Here is a 23,443-nt window from a genome sequence, read left to right on the forward strand (position 1 = left end):
TAATATTCATCAATCGACCAGCAACTTTTCTACAATATTACAATATTTCAATATACATTTCAATTAAAAATTGTCGGAATTATCTAGGTATCTCTTGGATGGTTTTACCACCACCATAAAAATTTAAGATCTTTGCTTAATAGTGTATTATGTACTAACTAATTACCTAATATTATTCATAAACATTCACTCGAGCAATAAATAAGTAAATGAATTTAGACCCTTATTTTTCATTTATTGAGATTTAAAGATACCAATATTCTTATAAAATCGATTTTTGTCTTCAGCTTCCTGATTCTCCAATCGTTTATTAAATTCTTTTATTTATTTCTGATCACTTTTGTGAATAAAAGAGTCTGTAGGGTGAAAAAGCTATCAATTTCTCTTCTTTCAGTCCCTCTCAATATCTCTTTCTTTTGTTGCTAATTTTAATTTTATTCTTCTATTTATATTGGTACTTCTTTTGATGCGATCTTCCCATGTGGATTTACTAATGATTTACTGGTAATCATTTAGATTTTTTAGTATTTCTTTTATTTCTTTTGCAACATATGGGAGAATCCGAACGAGTTATAAAGAAAACTGCCCGAGAACCATATCATGAACGTCAAAGTTTGTGGTTCTGTGGCCAGGTAAATTTTCATATATAATTTCGGTAAAAAGAACTATTTATAAAGTATTAATCTTTAACTTAATAAATAGCATACACTAAATAATCTAGTAAGTATCATAGTAAGTTCATATATTAGTACTTTTTCTGCTTAATAATTTATGTTATACATAGCTCCAAGGTGATGTTTTCACAAGGGAACAACTTGAAAATATCGCTCTAAAGTTGGCCAAACAAGGAGGTCTGACATGGCGCTCTTATATTTTTAATCCACACAAAAGTATTTTGTAAGTTTATTTTCTAAATGATTATATGTGATTATCATATTTTTATATACATTTTGGTACTTTCTTTTTGAACATTATTAGCGGAGCGGGTAATTATGATATTAATGTTTTGGAGAAAGCTTTAATGAATGAAAATTTAGAAGTACAATGGTTCGATGTTAGAAAAGGTATCTCAACTAGAAAAATTATATATTTTCCTTTCAACCTATTTATGATTATCACTTATTGTATGAAGTGAGTGCGACAAACGACAAGTAAAAAAATCTTTTTGTTTCACGCCCATAAAATCGAGGAATGGAATATTAATTATTCAGTTATTTGAAATAGTCTTCTAATAATTTTAATTTAGATATTCGATCCGTTATTCAATTCACCGATGAAACGCTTTTTGGACTTATTCTGAATGTTCCAACTTTACGTTTTTACCTTTGGACATCTTATCATTGGATTGCCATTAAACCCTTTTTTATTGATAACAAGCTTACTGGAGTTTACAATTTGGATTCGAAACTAAGCAGGGCCGAAAAATTTGAGAACGTGGAAGAGGTGAGAACATAATTATTGCTCACGTAATAATTGTTAAAAATATGTATGTTTATTCAATTTATATACTTATGTTTAGGTTTATAAGTTCCTTGAATCTGTCGTATATCAAAATGGGAATATTCTACTTGTAAAAAAGATGGGGAAGATATTAAATAATGGCTTTTAGTCTGTTAAATATTAAGGAAGTCGTAGTTTTTGCATAGATTGATCAGATTAATTACATTATTACGTGACTTATGTGACACGGTCAATTTTCCAGCGCAACTCGCAGTCTATATGAAAGTTGTAATCGAATATGCAATAAACAAATGCGCAGTAACGTTAGACATCATGTATTCTGGTTGCATATAATTTATATTTAAAGCTTTTTACGTATAATAAAAAAGCGGATCTGTTGATCAGATTTTTGCGATGCGATCATATTAACGTAATTTTCCCAAAGTGTATTACAAGATCGATTCTGGGAATTAATGTCCTTGTTAGTGAATCCTTTATCTATCTTATGCAAGTAAAACAAAATCAAATGAAAATTTCAAAACCGATCAAACTTACCATTATTTACATCACCGATAACAACAATCAAACGAATGAGTACAATCCGCAAAGTAATAATAAGGTATGTTTGTTTATTGCTCGGTTTGCTTCTTGGAATATGTCATCATGATGTTAACTGATTTCCCACCTCTATAGATGTAAAATAAAACGGACATATTATATATGTCAGCATTTTGATCTAGTGTTCCGCAAATTTTGGATCAATCCGAACAAGAAAAATAGAGAATGGAGTATACATGAAACCGAAATTGGTTAATTTCGACCTCCGAAATGGTCAAAATGGTCAAAATGATTTCGACTTGGGCCCCTCCAAAAGTTGAAATGGTCGAAATTATGTTATAGTCATGTGATTTTATAGTAAACAATAATATTAAAATTCAAAGTTAATGAACTCCGCATCCAGTGATTCGATTTTTATGATCTTTACGTGGTTGGATTCAGCTCATCGAGAGGATTCCAATGATATGTATATCATGTTTCTGTTGTATAGATCTATATTCTCACATTTTTAATAAATTTAACAAGCATTTTGATTGTGTGTATAAGATTCCCGTCCCTACTATTATTTACATCGCTGAAAGCTTCAAAATTCCATTGTTTACAAGTGTAAGATCATCCTTGATGATTGCAGATAAAATATTTTCACTTATTTCAACTCTCTTGATCACTTGAATTTTGGTTGTTCTAAATACATACAATCAAGCTTTACTGTTAATATTTAATTTATATATTTAGAATATTGATCGTGCTTGTTACCTTCGTTACTTTTTTCAGATGATATAATAAGAGTTTTTTTGCTTCTGGTTCTAACTATAAAAAAGACAAATGATTTAAGTAAATAATTTGAGTAAATCATATTATAATAAAATTAATATACTACTTTTCTTAATAGCCTTTTCAATCATTTTTGATTTTTAAATTTGCATAAAATACTAGGAAGAAATTAATAATTGATTTTTGAATTTGCATAAAGTACTGAGAAGAAATTAGAATAAAAGTATGAGTTTATATATGGCAGATATCTAATGAATCAAATCATATTAATCATTACTTAATATTACTCAATTTTTGGTCAAATAGCGTACATAGTTAAACTACTCCAGTGAAAATTTAGTGATCACATGACCAATTTTGTTGATCATTCCCAAAAATGGTAAGCAGATTTAATGAAAAAAATTATTGTTTTTTTTTTGAATAAAACTTACTACAGAGTACAGATATTTTCTAATTTTAAATTTATATGCTATATCGTTTTTTAAATACAGGTTTTTGTAAAATTAATTATTTACAAATTATTATATAAAAAGTCAAAATTTATATTTAAAATGTATTTTTCTTGTTTAGGTAAATTTGTAAAGCATTTAAAAATACACATACCATGTAAGTTTAAAAAATGTATGGATTTATATTATATTTTATTCTTATTATTTATTTTTTCATTAAATTTGCTTACCATTTTTAGGAATGATCAACAAAATTGGTCACGTGATCGCTAAATTTTTATCGGTGCTGCAAATATATTATTTTTATACAATCAGATAGGACCTGCCTACTATTAAAATAAGTCACCCTGTAGCTTAAGATAAGGTTTACATATAAAACTCTTTGAAGATCTTACTATAAAAGGAAATTTTATACACTGGTCAAAAACCAATATATCGGGTAGCAGATATGTATCAGATATATACCCAATATGTGTAGTATTAATGCAGAAAATCAGGTACCCGATATGTGTAAGATATGTGTAAATATATTGCCAAAAGTATACGTGACTTAAAAAATGACCATTAAATCACATTATTTTGACATCCAGTGATCAGAATTTAATGATTTATGATTCATTGGATTCGTCTAATTGAGACGCATCTAACTGCAGTATTTTCAGTCTGTAAGTTCAATATATAGAAGTTATCATTGAATGTCTAAAAACAGTAAAATGCAAATAACTTTTGATCCATCAATCCTAGAGACATGAAAATAATAGATACAATGTACCTTAACAAGACAAATCTAATGAGTTATATTTCATCTTACTAGGTTTAATAGGGAAGAAAACGTTATGAAATTTGTATTTGCTAAATTTTTAAAGATGAAAAATGAATTATTTGCATTTTACTGTTGAGAATAACATCTGATTCATCAAATTTAGAGACAGAAAAATACTTCAATTTGATGCATCTTGATAATATGAATTCATTAAATCATAAATAATTAAATTCTGATCACTGGTTATTGAAATAATGTGATTTAACTTTATGAAGTAATTCATTTTTCGTCTTTAAAAATTTAGCAAATACAAATTTTATAACGTTTTCTTCCCTATTAAACCTAGTAAGATGAAATATAACTCATTAGATTTGTCTTGTTAAGGTACATTGTATCTATTATTTTCATGTCTCTAGGATTGATGGATCAAAAGTTATTTGCATTTTACTGTTTTTAGACATTCAATGATAACTTCTGATATATTGAACTTACAGACTTGAAAATACTGCAGTTAGATGCGTCTCAATTAGACGAATCCAATGAATCATAAATCATTAAATTCTGATCACTGGATGTCAAAATAATGTGATTTAATGGTCATTTTTTAGAAGTGCCAGATACTTTTGGCAATATATTTACACATATCTTACACATATCGGGTACCTGATTTTCTGCATTAATACTACACATATTGGGTATATATCTGATACATATCTGCTACCCGATATATTGGTTTTTGACCAGTTCCCCAACTCATTTAATATTTCCTCCTTTAATGTTAATGGCCTTAAAATGTATGGTCGTAAATTAGAAGAAATTTCCTCTTTCTTTTCCTTAAAACATATTTCCTTTGGTGGTATCGTTGATACTCATCTCCACCCTAAACAAATGAAGTTTTTATCCAAACGTCTTTCTAATTATACTGTGTTTTCCTCGAATTTGGATACTTCTAAACAAATTCTTTCTTCTAGGTGTGTTTCCTATTTATAGAAAATTCTCTTGCATCACATGTACAAGATTTTAAATCCCATTCTTCACGACTGCTTTCTGTTGATTTATATTTCAAAGGCAATGTTAAATTGCGTATATTTGTTATTTATATCCCTCCTCCTGCTGAAAGTGTTCTGCGCACTGACACTATCGATTTGCTTATTCAACAACTTATCCTTACTAAACAAGCTGGTTTTTATCACGCTGTTTGTGGCGATTTTAACATGCATTTAGATAAATATTATCCTATTTATTTTAATCAACCCCAAATTGCTTCAAAACATATACACCGATTACTTTTTCATCTCCTTTCTCACGGTTATGAAGATCTTACACCCATTAATCTTTCCGACTCTTTAGGTACCTTTCATCGCAATGACCACATTACTCGTGCTTGACATGTCATTGGACCCAGCCCTCCCTTCTCAAAGGATTTGCTCTTACTGCTTGTATTTTTAATGCTCAAGACATCTGCACATCTGATCACAACCCTGTCATCACATATTATGATATGTCTTTACCTTCGCTCTACCAAATTGGCTCGCGCTCGTCAACTTAAGCGCCAAACCCGTCGCGTTTTCAAATTTGATTCTGTAACTGATACTCAATGGACGGAATTTGCGACAAAGCTGATGCCTTATGTGACGTTTCACCATCAACCTTTTCCTCCTGGCATATCAATCAGATGTGCGAATATCTTCAATCGCGAATCCTTAAATCCGCCAACGCTACTTTACCTTCTTCTACTGTTGGCAATAATTATACTCCTAAGGTTCCTAAAGATCTGGAAATTTTAACTCAAAATTATCGGTTTTTAAATCGCCTAATGCATTCGATACGTCTATTGCGCAAATATCCTTTAACTTATTCTGCTGCTCATGAACATAAGTGGTCTATACATTTGCATCGACTTCAAAACATTCTTCAATTATATAAGAAAGTTTTTACTTTCATTCCTACACTGCCCTTTTCTCTTTCATCATGTCGACAAGATAATTTCAAGTCACTTCTTGAAGATTTATCCAATATTTCAAAATCCTTACGGGGATTTCATTTACTTCAAGAAAAAGAATTCCAAGACTCCTCCATCCGTGCTCACTTGGACGATAGAAATAATAATTTTGAAACTGACCTTTCCTCCTTTATTGATTCAGCGCTTTCTCGCACCCGTCGCCGTATCACTTTGGACCGTGTCTTCATCGACCATCCTTCTCAACCTCAGTTGTTTAACTGCTCCTATGACATAGATGATGCTGTTGTTAACCATTTCCAAAACTTTGTACCTATAAAGTCCACTCCTCCTGTATCTATTGATACACTACCTGATAGATGGTCTTCTGCCTATCAACCTATGGATGATGTGTCCTCCTCCATCTATGATTCTTTAATGAATCCCCTACCCTTGATGAATGGTTATCCACCGTTTCTTCTACTCCTAACGGTAAAGCCTCTGGTCCTTCCATGATTACCTATGAGATGCTCAAACATCTCGGATCTCGTACCTCGGCTTTACTCCTCATTTTGATTCAATCATGCCTTTCCAAAGCTGATATTCCTGACTTATGGCGACAAGCAATGGTTTTTCCTATTCCCAAACCTCACGAATGGAAGTGTCAATTAAAAAATACTCGCCCTATCACCCTACTCGAAGTGATTAGGAAATCTCTTGTCAAACTTTTTTATAATCGCCTTTCTACCATTATGGCTTCACATGATGTCCTTAAAGGTGGTAACTTCGCTGGTCTTCCTGGAGGTTCTTGCCGCGACCCTATTATTACTTTAGAATCTATTATCCATGATGCTGATATCAACAAAAACCCGCTTTGGATTCTTTCCCAAGATATTTCTAAAGCTTTTGATTCAGTTGATCTAACGATGTTACGTTTCGCTTTAGAACGTATACGTCTTCCAGCCTCCGCTGTTAAGTTCATCCTTTCACTTTTTATGAAACGCACTAATCGCGTTCTCACTGCTCATGGATCTACACCTGCCTATAGGGTTCGCATTGGTATTGACCAAGGCGAAGTTATCTCTCCTCTTTTATGGGTTATTTATATTGATCCCTTACTTACTGTTTTAAAGAATGAGATGATGGACCCTTATGTTCTTTCTACACCGTCTTTAATTGATTCTTCAAGTCCTTCTCTTGATTTGAAGATTAATAATTTAGTATTTATGGATGACTCTACTCTTATTTCCTCGTCAAAAGCTGGCATGGAATTTATGCTATCCATTACTGAAGAATTTTATCAGATCAATAACACTTCCACCAATCATAACAAATATGTGTTAATTACTAATTCGTTGCCTTTGACTTCAAATTCCACTTTACCCCCTATTACTTTTAATTTGGATTTATCCTCTTTAAATAGTGTTCCTTCCATTATTATTACCCCAATTTCCATGACAACTTCTTTTCGTTTTTTAGGTGTCTGGTTCAACATTAAAAGCTCCCGGGATTTTGTCAAAAAGCAACTTAAACGTGAATGCTGCTTATTCGCTGCGACTATTCGCCCCGCAAAGCTCTCTTCCAAACAAGTTGTATATTTACACAATGCCGTTCTTATACCGAAACTTGAATACCGGATGCAAGTTACTCACTTATCTGAATCTGACTGTCACCTAATAACGAGAAGTATACGATCTGTTGTAAAACATAAAGCAAATTTTTCTCGTTCTTTACCCAATTCCATTTTATTTTTGTCTCATGCCTTGGGCTTGATTAATTTGTTTGCTCATCAACGACAATGTCATATTACTAATTTATTTTTAATGGCTAATTCTTCTTCTGTTTTTATTCAATCTCTTTTTATTTATAGATTGAGTTTAATTCAATATAATTTTTTGATTCCTATTTCTCCCCTTTTAATTAAAGATTGGTCTATATGGTCTTCTTTATTTTCTTTTAAGAAAGATTATATCGCATGCACTATTGCTCTCTTGTCTTCTACTCCTTTTCGTTTGCTTCATACTCAACTTTCGAAGCTTTCCGAATTTGTCCTTGTTAGATGGACGCGTTGCCTTTATTTGAATGCATGACGCCTAAAGCCTTTAAAGCCTATTTTCCCATCCTGCGTAAACGACAACTGTTTTATTTATCTCAGCTTGTTACTCCCCAAGGAACTCATTTAATTTCCTGGAAGGCTTACTATGACAATTTGGTTGGACGACGTGGCCGCAGCCGTAGTCCACTTATTGGTACAAAGATATTCAACAAGCTACCACTATTCCCGACTCCAATAATCGTTTGCTGGACCAATTTAATTTTACGCCTACGATTGACTCTTCCTTTTATGATTTGACTCCTTGTTTATCTTCTCCTCCTACTACAAAAAATTGGATTGTCACGTTGGATGATTATGGTTCTCCTTTTTTTGGCAAACAACTTCTAGTCCAAGCTAGTCGTGGTACTTGTTCTATTGTTCACTGGATTTCTCCTGATTGTGAATCCTCACCTGGTGATCTCATCAGACTTTCTCCTTGTCCTGGTTGTGCTGCTCATATTCCTCTGCCTCCTTCCAAAAAATGGAATGCTGATTTAACCCTTTGTACACCTACGGTCTCTCTACAACATTCGCTTATTCTGCCCACCACCAACGAGCGGATTAAACGTACTACTTCTGAAGTGACTTCCCCTTTTACTTGGGCTGATATAGAAGATGGTGTCCGTCTTTATTATAGTAGACTGGAATTTGACATTGATTCTTCTCCAGCAAATACCACTGTAGCTTCCGTTACTCCTGTTACTATTGAATCATCGGCTACTGCTGTTTTTGCTAACTCCCCGTTGGTCATTTCTTCAGACTCGCGTTACATCTTTTTCACTCGATTGGATCTCTTACAATTTAGCACTCCCCGATGTTTCTATGGGTCGGCTTGGTTCAATGCAAATAGTCCCCTCCCTGATGCAGGCTTTCCCAACTCCATCGCCACCTATGCTCACGGTCTTATTCGTGATAACCCTTCTTCTTCTCGAGCTGAAGCTGCTGCTATTTACGCTGTTTTAACTATCTCTCCTCGCGACTCTGAAGTTACTATTTATACTGACTCACAAACTGCCATTGATGGTCTTCGAAGTTGTTTTTCCTCTATCTACTCAAATAGTCGTTTGTACTATAAAACTACAAATTTTGAACTTTGGGCTATTATCGAGCGAACCATCTTCTCTAAAAATTTGACTGTCCTTCCCGTCAAAGTTAAAGCTCATTCTGGCAATTATTTAAACGATTTTGCTGATTCCTTGGCCAATACCGCCCATACCGCGTCATCCAGTATATTGATCTCTGGAATAGACCTGGCCTCTGCCCATGATTTTGTCTTAATTTATGACAATGATGTTGTCTGTGAATCTAATCCGCGACACCTTCTTCAACAATACTATCAAACGCAGTTAATGCGCGATTTGTTAAGCTTAACGCGATTTCACTTTATTTCTTTATTATCAACTAATATAGATTATATTGTTGACTGGGAACTTACTTGGTTCACTCTAAATTTCAAGCCCTCTCATGACGCGTCCTTTACTCCTGAGCACGCTTCAAGACACCTAACCTTTAAATTCAAACTTTTCTTAGATGATTTGCCTACATTGGAAAAGCTTAAACGGACCCGACCCTAGTAACATACATGGACGAATTAACTTGCCGTTCTTGTATCGACCGCTTGGAAGACCTGATGCACCTTTTTATGTGCAAAAAGCGACGTCTGCCTATGCAACAAATTCTCCAATCTTATCAAAATCATTTGATTTCCAAACTTCTGGAAGCGAGCAATTTGGCTGATATTGATCCTTCTCCATTCATAGCTAAACTTACTTCTTTCTTTATGCTCGGTCCCTTTTCATCTACAAATTGGTCCTCCTTTGCCCTTATCCGTGGTTGCTTACCCAAACTCTTCATCGACTTATTTGTTGATCTATCCATTCCAAGAACTTCTGCGATTAAAGTTATCGCTGCTATTCATAACAATTTTGTCCAGAAATTCAGAAGACGAATCTGGAATCTGCGTTCTTATGAAAAAAGTAGATGGGAAAACGCGATGAACATTACCTATAAGTTGAAAACTACTCCGAAGCCATCTAATCTGCCATTGTCGACGTACATACCTTACTCATCTTTACCACCTCCGACCCTACACGTTTCACGTGACTCCGGAACCGATTGGTTTACGAACTCGATGAAATATGGTTTGCCATGGTTTAATCACTTTTCGGGTTTTATGGGTCGTCTAACGGTGCTACTTAATAACAGCTTTTGCAGGATGGTGTGTCGATTTTTATAGTGGGCGTGCTATTTGTTATTTTGTTAGCATAGTTGCTTCTACTTTGGTTGGAATATATCGGGAAGATCTGGGGAAATTTAGTGTAATGCGATTTTTCTTTTTTTAGATTAATTTTTTACTTTATTTTTTCTTAGGAGACTATATAGCTTTGTTTTTAGTTAGTTTTATTTTTATCTTTTTTTTTATTTTTGTAAATTGTATAAGTTCGAATAATTTTAATAAAGATAAAGGCTACTATGCCACGTTTGCCTGGTTTTTGACCAGTGATATTACATTATTATGATTTTTTTTTCTTTTTAGTTAATTAACCAATAGAATTCAAGCAAATCTTAAGGTAAGATTTTATATAAAAGTAAAATTTCTACTGGTAATATATCTTAATAGTAAGCGAGGTCCTAATCAGGTGCTATAGGACCCCAAATTATTATAATTGAAGTCATATATTACTATGTTTTAAACTTTATTTTTCTTTTAACATGTAATTTTATTAAGTTAATATTATTTTTTACCATAGAAAAAAATGTTTCTTTTAAAGAGAAGAATCTTTTAATACCAAAATCTTGTGAATCTACTGATTAGAATTTGAGATAAGTATCATTATACAGGCAAAATTTGGCAAAAAAATATACGCTTTTTCACTACAAAAAAATAAAAATTACTATTATTAAATATTACTTTTTAAGTAACAAAATTATAGATAATAGGAGGGCAATTATTATTACAAAGTTTTGTATCTATAGCTTTAAAAGTAAGTTTAAGATGACAAGGGTAAATTTTTAGCATAGAAGATATAATCTTAATTATAATTGTCTGAAGTCCTGATGCTATACAGTCAACTCTTTATAATCACATATTTGGACAGTCCATATTTGGTGATTATAAAGAGATGTGACTATATAAAAAATTTCTTATATTAGTATATCATAATTCCGGCCAAAAATTAACATAATTTTGGACAAAATTATACTTAAAATTTTATTGTAACATAACTCTGCCAATATTAATCGTAGAGAGATGATATTACTGCCATTTGATTCGTCTTGATAAGATGGTTCTAATGGTATAAAATACATTGAAATCCAATCACTAGATTAATTTCTAAAATTAAAAAAATATTAATAGTTTTTGTGTAATAACTCTGCCAATATTGATCCTAAAGTGACGATCTTACTACCATTCGATTCATCTTAATGCGACAAATCTAATGGTATAAAATACATCGAAATCCAATCACTAAATCAATTTCTGAAATTAAAAAATATTAAATAGTTTTTAAGTAGTAACTCTGTTAATATTAATCACAGAGAAATGAGCTTATCACCATTTGATTCGCCTTAATGAGGTGATTCCAATGAGCTATTAATCGTCCTTTTACAATTACTAGCTAGGTACTGAGAAATTTAGCAAAATGTTAAATAGCGCAGTAAACGTAAATCAAGAAATATAATAATATCGATGCTTAATATTTTGTTGAATAACTTATCAGCTAGTTATCGTAAAAAGATAAAACTCATGACCACGAAAATAAAAAGGATTTTACTGCGGACACTACAACCAATAGCATGAAGGTACAGGGATTAGTGTAATTAGACTGCATTATGGTGAATTAGTGTGTACGGTTAGGCCGCACATTTCAACTAAGGGTTATGGTTAGTGTTTTGAATGGGTCAGGTCAGGTTGAGTAATCTGTCTTACCCGACCTGACAAAAAAAATTGGATCAGGTAACCCGTCTTATCTGACCTGACCTATTGATCCGTTAACCTGTGTATCAAAAATGACTAAAAAAATAAAAAAAACCTGGGTTTTTTAATTGAAAACGTCTAACCTGACGTTTTTAGTTAAAGAAAAGTTTTTTTTTAATGAAAAATGTCGAATCTGACATTTTTTAGTTAAAAAAAAACAAAAAACGCTAAATTTGACATTTTTCTGTTAAAAAAGTAACGTTTTGGCATTTTTTTTAATATTTATTATCCCTTGACTTAAGGGTCATTTATGGACATCAGTCATTTTGAAAAATTTCTATACGGGTTTTGGGTTTTAGAGCGGTCTTAGTTTCTCCTTTTTTTTCGTCTGCAGATTTTAAATTTTATGATAGATGTATTGTCTTTATCCTTCCATTTATGATCAAATAACTTGCTTTGCGTGTTTATTTGAAATATATGCTGGACTTTTCGTATTTACTCGCAGAATATTGGGTTTTCTGCATCGTATTTATATAGTATCATTTTTTATTAAATTTCTTTTTATAGCTAATATGCGTTACTCTTTCTTAGCCGATGTGCTTCCTTTCTCGCTACAAATTTGTGCTCCTGGTCTTTCTAGGATTTTATTATCTGCTGGGATCGTCAGAGTAGTTAAACAGTCCTCGTCTGAACTTGTATGTTAACCTTCGTTATTGTGAGTTGAGATTGTTTAAACCTGGGTAGTTGACCTGAAATTTTGCTATTTGTGGTTTAAAGTTGAGGTATATGAATTTGGTTTTTATAGATTAGTTTCTTCTCTATATGTACTTTTTCATGCAACTATTTCATTTTTGTTTTTTCTTATGTTTGTTATCTCTTGTATAGTATGTTTTGAGTGCACATAATAATAAATAAAGTATGACGGTTAGTACTTCAAATGTGAGTTGTGAGGATCTTTATAACTCTTTTCTCGTGGATTACCAGATTAGTCCCAAACCAGTTAGAGCTTTAGTTTATTCATTTTAACTCCTCTTTTTTATTGTTTTTTCATTTTTGACGTCCTCTTTTTATTGTTTTTCATTTTCATTCCTGATGCCTCCTTTTTATTATTTTTTATTTCTAAGGTTTCCTTTTACTGTTTTTTGATTTTTTTCATTTATAATGCCTCTCTTTTGATATTTATTCATTTTTAACTCCTCATTTTTATTGTTTTTCAGTTTTGATGTTCTCTTTTATTGTTTTTAATTCCTGATACTCTTTTTTTTATTGTTCCTATTTCTGATGCTTTCCTTTTATTGTTCTTTGATCCTGATACCTTTCTTTTGCTGTTTTTTCATTCCTAATTAGGGATGTCAAAAGTTCAGTTATAACCGATTATAACCAGTTTTTATCAGTTCAGTTACAGTTCGGTTTCAGTCCACAGATCGACCGGTTAACCATCGGTTTTATATATAAAAAAAACTGACAAAAAAACCGATCAGTTAATCATATATTCCAAAAGAAAAAAATGTTTCTTTCGTTAATTATATTGAGAATACTATTAAAAATTATGATTTTGGTGTTTATTTATATATATAGTATTCTTATTTTTGAAATAATAAGAAAATTTTTTATGCGTCGATCACGTGATTTTTCGTTCTGCTGAAAAAAAAAAAATCACAAAATTGACATTATTATTGTAAAAAAAAAATTATAATTTTAAGGAATATTATCAAATAAAATTATAATTAACACTTTCTAACATTAGTTCATTCAATTTTGCAGTAATTTTGCGATCAGTTTTGCAATTCGGTTTTATCGGTCGGTTTTGCAGTCAGTTCAGTTTCAGCTGAAAACCACGGTTTTAAAACCAAAACCGAACCAAACTGACTGTTGGCATCCCTATTCCTAATGCCTTTTCATTTTTGACACTCTCCTTTAACTGTTGCTTTCTTTTTCTTATTTTTCATTCCTGACATCTCTCTTTTGCTGTTTATTCATTTCTAACTCCTTTTTTTATTTTTAATTTCTATATTCTTTGCTCTGATGCTTCCCTTTTTATCATTCTTCATTCCTGGTTTCTGTTGTTTAATGCCTCTCTTTGTTATTTTATTTGAAACACTTTCCTTTTACTATGGTTCCTTTTCATTGTTATTTATCATCCTTATTTTTATCATTACCTTCTTTTTTATTTTTCTAGATTCAAGAAGATGATTCCTAAATATAAAAAATGTTAGATTAATCATAATTTATGAAAAGTTCACCTAGAAATAAAAAATTTTAAGAAAATTGGTTTTAAATTAAAAAGTAATGTAAATAATCAGTTATAAAATATAGTAGTAAATAAATTTTTTTTTTTTAAATAAGGAGTGTGAATTGTACAATTTTGAATTAAAATTTAAATTTATTATAAAATAAAATTGAGCTAATTAAATAATTGGTATTATTATGTACTGTACGAATTTGATACAAAATTTTGTACGTTACTAATTATATATGTAAATTTTTTAATTTTATCAGTTATACGCAAATATAATATAAATTATAGGTATAGTGATAAACTAAGTATAGTGATAAACTGTACTGTACGAATTTTTTTAATTTATCGTACAGCGCTTTATATAGTACTGTACTAGGACCCCGGAAACTATATATATAGGTTGTTTCAAAATTTAAAAATTTACTATGATCTTTACCCAAGTTAAGCCAAAAATTTACTAATAACGTTACCCAGTTTACTAGTAACCTTAAATCTTTCCTATAAGTGTTACCCAAAATAAAAATAACCTGTTTTGGTTTTTATAACCTGATTTTATTATTAATTATTATAGAAATTAACCAAATATTGTTACTATAACACTAATTACATGTTTTTGTGAAAAAAAATTAAAAATTTCCCAAGAATTTCCTTCCAAACATAGACGATCAGGTAAACTTGCAACATTATTTATATCCAAGCAACTGTTATTAAAATGATAAATAACTTGCTTTGGAGTTATATAAGCAAATTTATTACCACCAGATTTACATATTTGAGAAAATAAGTTGTCATCGGTATTGACAAATGTAGCAACTGAAATATAAAATAAAGAATCTATGTTTTGAGAAAAAGAAACATAAGCATATCGCATAGATATTAATCTATATAGTGATAATATTTTTCCTAAAAATATACTTTCCTTTGATATATATAAAATAAATCAGTTTTCTCTTAATGGATTATTATCAGTTACATTTGCACGAGAAATGTTTGGGACTATAATGAAAATCTAATAAATAATAGAATAAATTATTTACTATTAAAAACTCATTAAATATACCATTAATATATTGAGGTAATCCAATATTTTCTAAATTTTTCCTTCCTATCCATCTTTCTTTTCGCAATCTAATTGTTAGTTCTGAAGTACCATCTTTTCGGAAAAATTCTGAAATTAACAAATTTTTGATTTTATTTTAAAAAATGCAAGCTGAAAGTTCCAAAAATAGTTCTACTTTTCCAAGTTTAGAATATTTTTACCTGATAATGAATATGATTCTGATGATTTTGATTTTCTAGGATATGAAAAAAAAAAAAAATTTTCGATCATTTTTAACATTTATATGATATATATAAAATACCCCCTTAAAAATATATATATAATTGTTACCCACTATAGTAACAACCGAAAAATGAATCATAAGATCATTACCCATTTTATATAATAACAATCTGGCCCTTACCCAATTTAACAAAAAACCTAAATCATGTTTATAATAAAATTACCCGACTTAAGCAATAACAATTTTTGATTTTTTATAATAACTTTACCCAGTTTACCGGTAACCTTTATATGAAGTTTCCGGGGTCCTACTGTACTGTACTGTACGATAAATTTTTTAAAAAATTCGTACAGTACAGTTTATCTCTATACTGGTCGTACACGTATAAGAAAGATACATTTGCGTCGGTGCCACTGGGGTAGTTACACAGTTATAGTACAGTAGATCAAACGCGTCGCGTCTGTCACGTGATTTTAATTTCTATCTATTTTTATTTATTTGTTTCCAACTAGTTGTCTTAGGACCTTTTTTTACTCCGAGAAATAAAAGCGTTGTCTCTGAAACTTGTTTACTCTGAAATAAAAATATAATCCACAACCATTTTTAACTTTTGTTATCGTTTCTTTGATATTTGTCAAATATTTTAAAGAACAGTATTTAATTACCTTCAGAAAAAAATTGAGCTTGTTCTGTTAACATGGAAGGAGAACTTAGTACCACAAAAATAGAGACATCACAATCATCTCAACATGAATTTAAAGAAGTAGTTCACGAAAAAATTGATGATTCTCCAATAAAAATAGTGACATCTCAATCATCTCAACATGAATTTAAAGAAATTGAGGCTGAAGTAGTTCACGAAAAAGTTGATGATTCCCCAATAAAAATAGAGACATCTCAATCATCTCAACATGAATTTAAAGAAATCGAGGCTGAAGTAGTTCACGAAAAAGTTGATGATTCCCCAATAAAAATAGAGACATCTCAATCATCTCAACATGAATTTAAAAAAATCGAGGCTGAAGTAGTTCACGAAAAAGTTGATGATTCCCCAATAAAAATAGAGACATCTCAATCATCTCAACATGAATTTAAAGAAATCGAGGCTGAAGTAGTTCACGAAAAAGTTGATGATTCCCCAATAAAAATAGAGACATCTCAATCATCTCAACATGAATTTAAAAAAATCGAGGCTGAAGTAGTTCACGAAAAAGTTGATGATTCCCCAATAAAAATAGAGACATCTCAATCATCTCAACATGAATTTAAAGAAATCGAGGCTGAAGTAGTTCACGAAAAAGTTGATGATTCCCCAATAAAAATAGAGACATCTCAATCATCTCAACATGAATTTAAAGAAATCGAGGCTGAAGTAGTTCACGAAAAAGTTGATGATTCCCCAATAAAAATAGAGACATCTCAATCATCTCAACATGAATTTAAAGAAATCGAGGCTGAAGTAGTTCACGAAAAAGTTGATGATTCCCCAATAAAAATAGAGACATCTCCATCTCAACATGAATTTGAAGAAATCGAGGCTGAAGTAATTCATGAAAACAAATGTCTCTCTCTTATCCCGTATGATGGATCTTTATTCTTTAACTCGTATGAGAAATCTTTATTCTTTAATTTGGCTGAGAAACAAGGAGGTTTGTAATTTATTATGTTATATTATTTTTTTTATATATTTACTAAAAACGTAATTTTAGATAATATGGCCGAGCCAAAGAAAGATGAGATGGAAGACGTGAACATAGATTATCCGCGAACTTCTGAAAACGAAATTACTATTTCTGTTCACAAAGAATTGGAAGCAAGAGTCGCCATGTTAAAAGCCTTGCCGTCCCCCGAACGCAAGAGAATTTTGGGGCTAACTCCTCGAAAAATTAGTGAGGCTTCAATTAAACAAACTAGTTCATCATCTGTTAACCGTTTTGCGAAAACGCACGAGAAAGCTTTTTCACAAATGCCGTCAATTATGACGCATTATGCTGCTCAAAAAACAAAAAAAGCTGAAGAAATTCAAGATGAAATCAATAGGAAGCGCAAAGATCTAGGTGGTATGCAGCCATTAATTAAAAAGCGAAAATTAGCAAATAGTACTGCAAAGGAGGTCGCTAAGTCATCAGTTCGTCTTGGTGGTATGTCATATATATCTTTTATTATAGAATTTAATCTTGTATAACTAATAATATCTTCTTTAATTGAAGTTACTCAACATGTCTTAAAGAAGAAGACGAAAGAAGGTGTTGCAAAGAAACCAAAGCCATCTTTATTACCTAGAAGAGTGTCAGGAATACAAAAGAAAATGTCAAAATGATCGGCAATTTATTAGAAACCGGCTTAACATTAATGATAATGTATGAAAATCGTATGAAACATATGAACATCAATATGCATGTAAAGTTTTAGTTGGTGGAAAATTATTTTAATATGCAAATGGTTCATTATAAACAGATAATTATGAAAGTCCAAGTTCATTGCTAGGTATTATTTCACATTTTTCTAGTCAGAATTCTTTAGCAATTTTTAGCAGTCTAATACTCTAATTACATCGGCTGAAAAGTCATTCCATATCAGCTTATTGTTTGAATTTAGTATGTTTCATTTGAAATATCTTCATGAAAGATGATGTGCAATCAAAAAATGTTAACGTATTTTGCTTCATAGAAGTGAACTACTTGTAATATTTTTTGTTGTCCCTCATAATGTTTTGCTCTTTGCCAATACTTCACTATTATTCTTTGTGATGGACTAATCCGTTATCAATATTTATTAGAAAAAGATAAATAATCATACCCCTCTTCTTGTTATGTAATTATTGAAAATAAGGTTCATATATCATTTCTTGAATAAAATATAATACTTTGAGTTTCCCATCATATCCAATTTCTTGTATAAAAATCATATTTTAATAGAGAGTCCATTCTCACGGGGTCCTGGGGACAAAAAATTTGAGCATCCTTATCTCTGGGCCACGGTCCAGATGCTTATCCTGGACCAGCAAATCTAATTGGATGAGATTGTTTTGTGTAACATTTGTCTTGGAAAAAAAAACAATTCGCGTTTTTTTTAAAAAAAAAGTTACAAAATGCCTTTTTTTAAAGCATTTAATACTACCGTTTTAAAGTAATATGTTATTTAAAATTTGTATTTTGGTATGCATTTTATTAAACTTTATTAATAAATAAGTAAAATTGCATATATAACTTTATAAAAAAGGTCTTTACATTATTTTTTACTGTAATTTTATTATTAAAATTATTTTAACGTTAATATCAAAACAAAAGTACAAAGTAATAGTATTATATTAGCTTTAAAAGTTTTGTTATAAATGTGTAATTTAGAACAACTTTGCTTAACCCCAAAACTTAAAAAAAAAACACTTGATTTCCAGAATAATATCAATATATCATAAAACTCTTCAAAAAGAAAATAAAAAACATTTAGTATTATCATAAAACTACAATAAATACAATTAAAATTAAAATATACAAACTGAAATGAAATATGAAATACTAACCACAAAAAAGAATAGAGAAAGAGTGAAAGATAGGAAGAGTAAGAGATAAAATAAATTATGCTGGAGTTATGTAATAAAAGGGCTGATTAGCCAATCAAAAGTTGACTGGTCCAGAATAAGCATCTGGACCGGTGGATCAGGTTAAGGATGGCCACCTTAAGATGTGTCATGTGGATTTTCCGATAAAATCAGATCACGTGCAACATAAAGAGCTTTTTTAGTAAACAAAATTCGACTTTCAAAATCGTTTATTTATATAATATTCCACTAAATTAAACTGATAACAAAGACACGGAAAGCAAACTACAAATATGAATGATGGGGAAGAAAAGTTATCGCTCAGCGATTGTCTAACTGTGCTTGTTGATACATATATTTCACTAGATTTGAATAGCTGGCAAAATATTATAGGCTGTTATGTAGCCTTTTTATTGAATATTATTCTCATTATAATGAGATACTTGTATGTAGATAGATATTCTACAATTGAATATATTCTGCTGACATTTAGTATTCTAAACGTAATATATCTGTGGTGGTGGAGTTATAAGATATATCATTTTTTTTCTCAAAAGAAGGATGAAATTCCGAATAACCCAAATATTAATCTAGTTGGTATAAACTTGCCGTGGTATACTCGAAATCGCCTTGGATATTTTATGTGGGAAGATTATTTAATTTTGTTTTTAACTTAAAAGATGATTCAATATCTTAATAACAATTCCTTTTTTTTTTAATAGACACCAACAGTATTATGAGTTGAGTTATGACGAACCATATAAAGAAGGACAAAAAGTTTGGGAAATCTGTATTTGGAATCCAAATAAGTTTTCTCTTAATTTACTCTGTGGATTCTCACCAGTACAAGTCGGGATCCTTATGCTCATGAATAAGGGTACTGAAATATACAGCATAATATTGGCTGGATTCTTGGCTTTACAGATGTATTTCTATGCAGAAAAATTTATTACACTTGTCCGAGACAAGGAAATTGTATTTAGAGAGATCCAACGTGAATATGATATGAAATTTGTTAAACCAAGATTATCCCGACGAAAGAAAAATGTTGAAACTCAAACAATGTCACAAGAAGAGATGATGAAAGAATTGTTATGTATCAAGTCGGATTATGAACATTATAAGTTTCCGAGGAAATTCGATAATCCGTGGGTTACTAATTTTGGTACAACATGAAAGTACGGCACTACATATTACAAATTAATTTTGGTCGGAAGTTGATTAAGATAATATTTGATTTAGACTTTTCAGTAGAATTTGCGGTATCCACTTAAAATATATTTTGAGTATTCAATAAAATTGTTATGAAACGAAAAATATTAGAATAAATATTCTCCATAAAATTGATGATTTAATTAAGATAGATTTATTGTACACAAAATTGTACTTCGGATACCCGGATACTAAATCTACGGATCATAATCAATGATTTAACGGTACAAACTCTATATCACAGAGAGTTGTTCAGAGTTGTTTCAAGAAATTTTATGTGAATGGATGAAAGTGGATATAAATTTATAATATATACACCCTTATTTAAAAATTTATTCAGAAATCAAAGATGTAGTCATCAAAAATATAAACAAAAGATGTAATACAAATATATAATAAATAAAATACAAAGGGAAAACAAAGGGAAATAATTGTAAGAAAATAATACATGTATAAATATATAAATAAATGCTGTAAGTCTCAAAAATATATAATTAATTTAATTTTGTTCAATTCTAGGGTTTTCTATCTAATCAATAATAAATAAATATGAAAATAATTTATTCTCCATTATCAACCCATCTGCAAACTCTAATAGTTAACTCATTTCTCCAAGAAGTTAATGATTTACGTTCTCTTGGATTAAATAAACTCCAAACACCAACCCAGGTTCTTTTACCAACCCAACACAATCTTTCCCATAATAAAATCGTAGCATAAGCAATAACAGTCCAAAAAAATGCAAATATACAAAAACCAAGTATGAAAATATCTTTACGACCGTGAAATTCATACAAATTACATTTTTTAATGAAGTGTACCATAATAATAGAATATATTATATCAAAAGTAATGAATAATACCAATCCTGACATCATTTTCCATGTTGCTATAACATCTCTACCCGGCCATCTTGTTATTGCTAATGAATTATCATCATATAACATTGCATTTTCTCCTTGTTTTTTACCAACATATTTCGCTATTAACCCAATTGGCGAAAATAAAATTAATCCTGGCATTGTTAATATAAAAAGAATTACGAGTAATGGTAAATATAAAAATAACGATACTGGCGTCGTGGACATGTGTGGTGGTGATAATCGATGACTACGAAGTTTTTGTATATACATAACAACTTCATATTTTAATTTACGTGCTTCATCCGTTGGTGGTGTATTCGCTGTATATTTCTATTTATGAGGAAAACAAAAGGAAATTTAATTATATATGTAATACAGATGAGGAAGAAAAAAGAAAATCTTTTACTAACTTTAGCTATTTTCCTTAACAATGCTAATTTTTTAGAAAAACTTAATTCACTTGGTAAATTTTCTCGATATAAACGTGAAGCAGTCTTAAAGAACAAAAGGGTATTATAATCTGGAGCATTAACAGTTAATTCAGTCAATGAAGTTTGAATAGTTTTCAAAAGTTCTTGACAAGCTTGACGCTTTCCTTCACCACCAGATCTATATAAATCAACTAATCTTTGTTCAATTTCAATCGGTTGACCAACATCAACAAACACACGACTTCTAAATCTATGACGATTAAAAAAATTCAACCCGCAAGGTACAATTTTTAATTTCCTTTCTTTACCAAAAGCATCAGGTTCTTTTGAGGCCAAATAACCTAAACTCATTACAGCACAACCATATTTTAATGATAACATATGTTCATTATCATGTGAAGTTCCTTCAGGAAATATTGCAACACATTGTGATTTTGAAAAATGATTATATACTGCCGAATATACTTCTGAATGGGGTGGCATATGAATATAAGAATATGTTGTGGGTATGTCTGGCACAGAAGGAAAATTTGGTTTATAAGTTGATGTTGGTCTGGATGAAGATTGAGTTTTATGATATGAAGAAGATTCACTAGCATTTAACAGAGGTGTTCTTTCTGTTGCTTCAGGATTCTGTGGACACACTACAATTTCGTCAGGTTGGTCATCGTTGATTGGAAAAGGTAATTTACCAGGTGAAGATGATAACCTATCCCAACTTCTGCTTACGCTTTGTGTTACTGATTTTGGTATAAAATTTAGCCCTTCCAACGTTTTCATTGTATTACCTCTTTCAACTCTAATAAATACATTGCCGTATTCAACTAATCTTCTAAATTTTCCTTTTCTTCTTCCTTTTGTCAACCATTTCATTCCGGGTTCTTTTATACGTACTAAATCATCATTAATAATTTCTTCTACTGTTCCACTAGCTTCTTTTAACATTTCGTTATCATTAGGTCTTTCAAATTCAACATAAAGTGTATCGCCTACTTGTAATACTTTTCCAAGTCCTTCTCCCGTTACTTTTTTTCCTTCATCTATAACTTTAACTAACCCATCCCCATTAATTCTTTCTGCGTCTTGTGGTCTCGTCACTGGTATACATCCAAGTATCGTTATAATTGTTCCAAATATTGGATAATTAAAATTCGCTTTTGCACTTAAGAAATACATATTTCGTGGACAAGCTACAAAAATTGTTATTGCATCCATTAAAAAATTTCCATGTGGTGCCGCTATAAATAATATTGGTGTGCCATCGTCTTTCGGAAAATTTTCTCGATGAAATGCTCCATGGTCTCGATAAAATATTGTAAAGATTATTTTTGCAAAAAACCTTATTATTGAGTAAAGTATCTTTCTTACTATTGACATTATGTTAATATAATTTACAAGAAAAAAAATTTTTTTTTAAAAAAAAAAATATGCTCATAGAACGTCTTAATATAAATGACTGAATGAAGGAAGAATGGTTTTTTTAGGTTGAAAAAAATCAATAGATAGATATAGTCGATTTTAATCTAAATTATATTCAATTACCGAATTAGAAAAGTATACTTTGGCGTTATCGATAATACCAAGTTAAAAAATTACACAAATTATGACACAAGAGCTAAAAGTATTGTATGTTAAAAAAGACCCCTGAAATTTCTGCACATTTACATAAGTCAAGCTGATTTTAGGCAACTTTTTTTTCTTATCGCCAACTTGCAGAATGCATAACACGTTTCCTTCCATTATTATCCATTATTATCTTAATAGGTATATCCCTATCTGTTATCAAGAAAACATTTGAAACGCGATTGATGAAAAAGAAAATTATTATTATTGTTTCCAAAAAAATTATTTTTTAATTATTTTTACAGGTTTTTTACTACTTCGATAAAATTTAATTAATTTTAATATAAATCTATTTAAACAAAAATAATTTTTTC

The 23,443-nt window shown here is 30.4% G+C and overlaps 5 protein-coding genes across 5 annotated transcripts; 3 read left to right on the forward strand and 2 right to left on the reverse strand.

Annotated features, from left to right (window-relative positions):
- Window positions 1–219: 219 nt before the first annotated feature.
- OCT59_018466 (uncharacterized protein) lies at window positions 220–1,859 on the forward strand. The gene is made up of 7 exons (XM_066148789.1): window positions 220–358; window positions 517–632; window positions 703–720; window positions 785–897; window positions 979–1,064; window positions 1,247–1,443; window positions 1,520–1,859. The coding sequence occupies exons 2-7, from the start codon at window positions 552–554 to the stop codon at window positions 1,607–1,609; spliced, it is 585 nt and encodes a 194-aa protein (XP_066004683.1). The 5' UTR covers window positions 220–358; window positions 517–551; the 3' UTR covers window positions 1,610–1,859.
- A 13,257-nt stretch (window positions 1,860–15,116) lies between these two features.
- Window positions 15,117–15,506, reverse strand: OCT59_018467 (uncharacterized protein; the record flags this gene model as incomplete). The annotated part of the gene is made up of 3 exons (XM_066148790.1): window positions 15,117–15,172; window positions 15,237–15,344; window positions 15,437–15,506. 3 exons carry the CDS (start codon window positions 15,504–15,506, stop codon window positions 15,117–15,119), a joined length of 234 nt encoding a protein of 77 aa, XP_066004684.1.
- Window positions 15,507–16,012: 506 nt separating this feature from the next.
- On the forward strand, window positions 16,013–18,383 carry OCT59_018468 (uncharacterized protein). Its single transcript, XM_066148791.1, has 3 exons — window positions 16,013–17,108; window positions 17,169–17,600; window positions 17,670–18,383. Exons 1-3 carry the CDS (start codon window positions 16,157–16,159, stop codon window positions 17,777–17,779), a joined length of 1,494 nt encoding a protein of 497 aa, XP_066004685.1. The 5' UTR covers window positions 16,013–16,156; the 3' UTR covers window positions 17,780–18,383.
- An 846-nt stretch (window positions 18,384–19,229) lies between these two features.
- OCT59_018469 (uncharacterized protein) lies at window positions 19,230–20,638 on the forward strand. The gene is made up of 2 exons (XM_025314821.2): window positions 19,230–19,643; window positions 19,723–20,638. The coding sequence occupies exons 1-2, from the start codon at window positions 19,294–19,296 to the stop codon at window positions 20,174–20,176; spliced, it is 804 nt and encodes a 267-aa protein (XP_025184340.1). The 5' UTR covers window positions 19,230–19,293; the 3' UTR covers window positions 20,177–20,638.
- On the reverse strand, window positions 20,512–23,070 carry OCT59_018470 (uncharacterized protein). Its single transcript, XM_025314820.2, has 2 exons — window positions 21,486–23,070; window positions 20,512–21,405 (listed from the first exon to the last, which is right to left on the reverse strand). The coding sequence occupies exons 1-2, from the start codon at window positions 22,881–22,883 to the stop codon at window positions 20,773–20,775; spliced, it is 2,031 nt and encodes a 676-aa protein (XP_025184339.1). The 5' UTR covers window positions 22,884–23,070; the 3' UTR covers window positions 20,512–20,772.
- Window positions 23,071–23,443: the final 373 nt, after the last annotated feature.

The sequence above is a fragment of the Rhizophagus irregularis genome, chromosome 27, assembly GCF_026210795.1.
Source record: "Rhizophagus irregularis chromosome 27, complete sequence".
NCBI lineage: Eukaryota > Fungi > Glomeromycota > Glomeromycetes > Glomerales > Glomeraceae > Rhizophagus > Rhizophagus irregularis.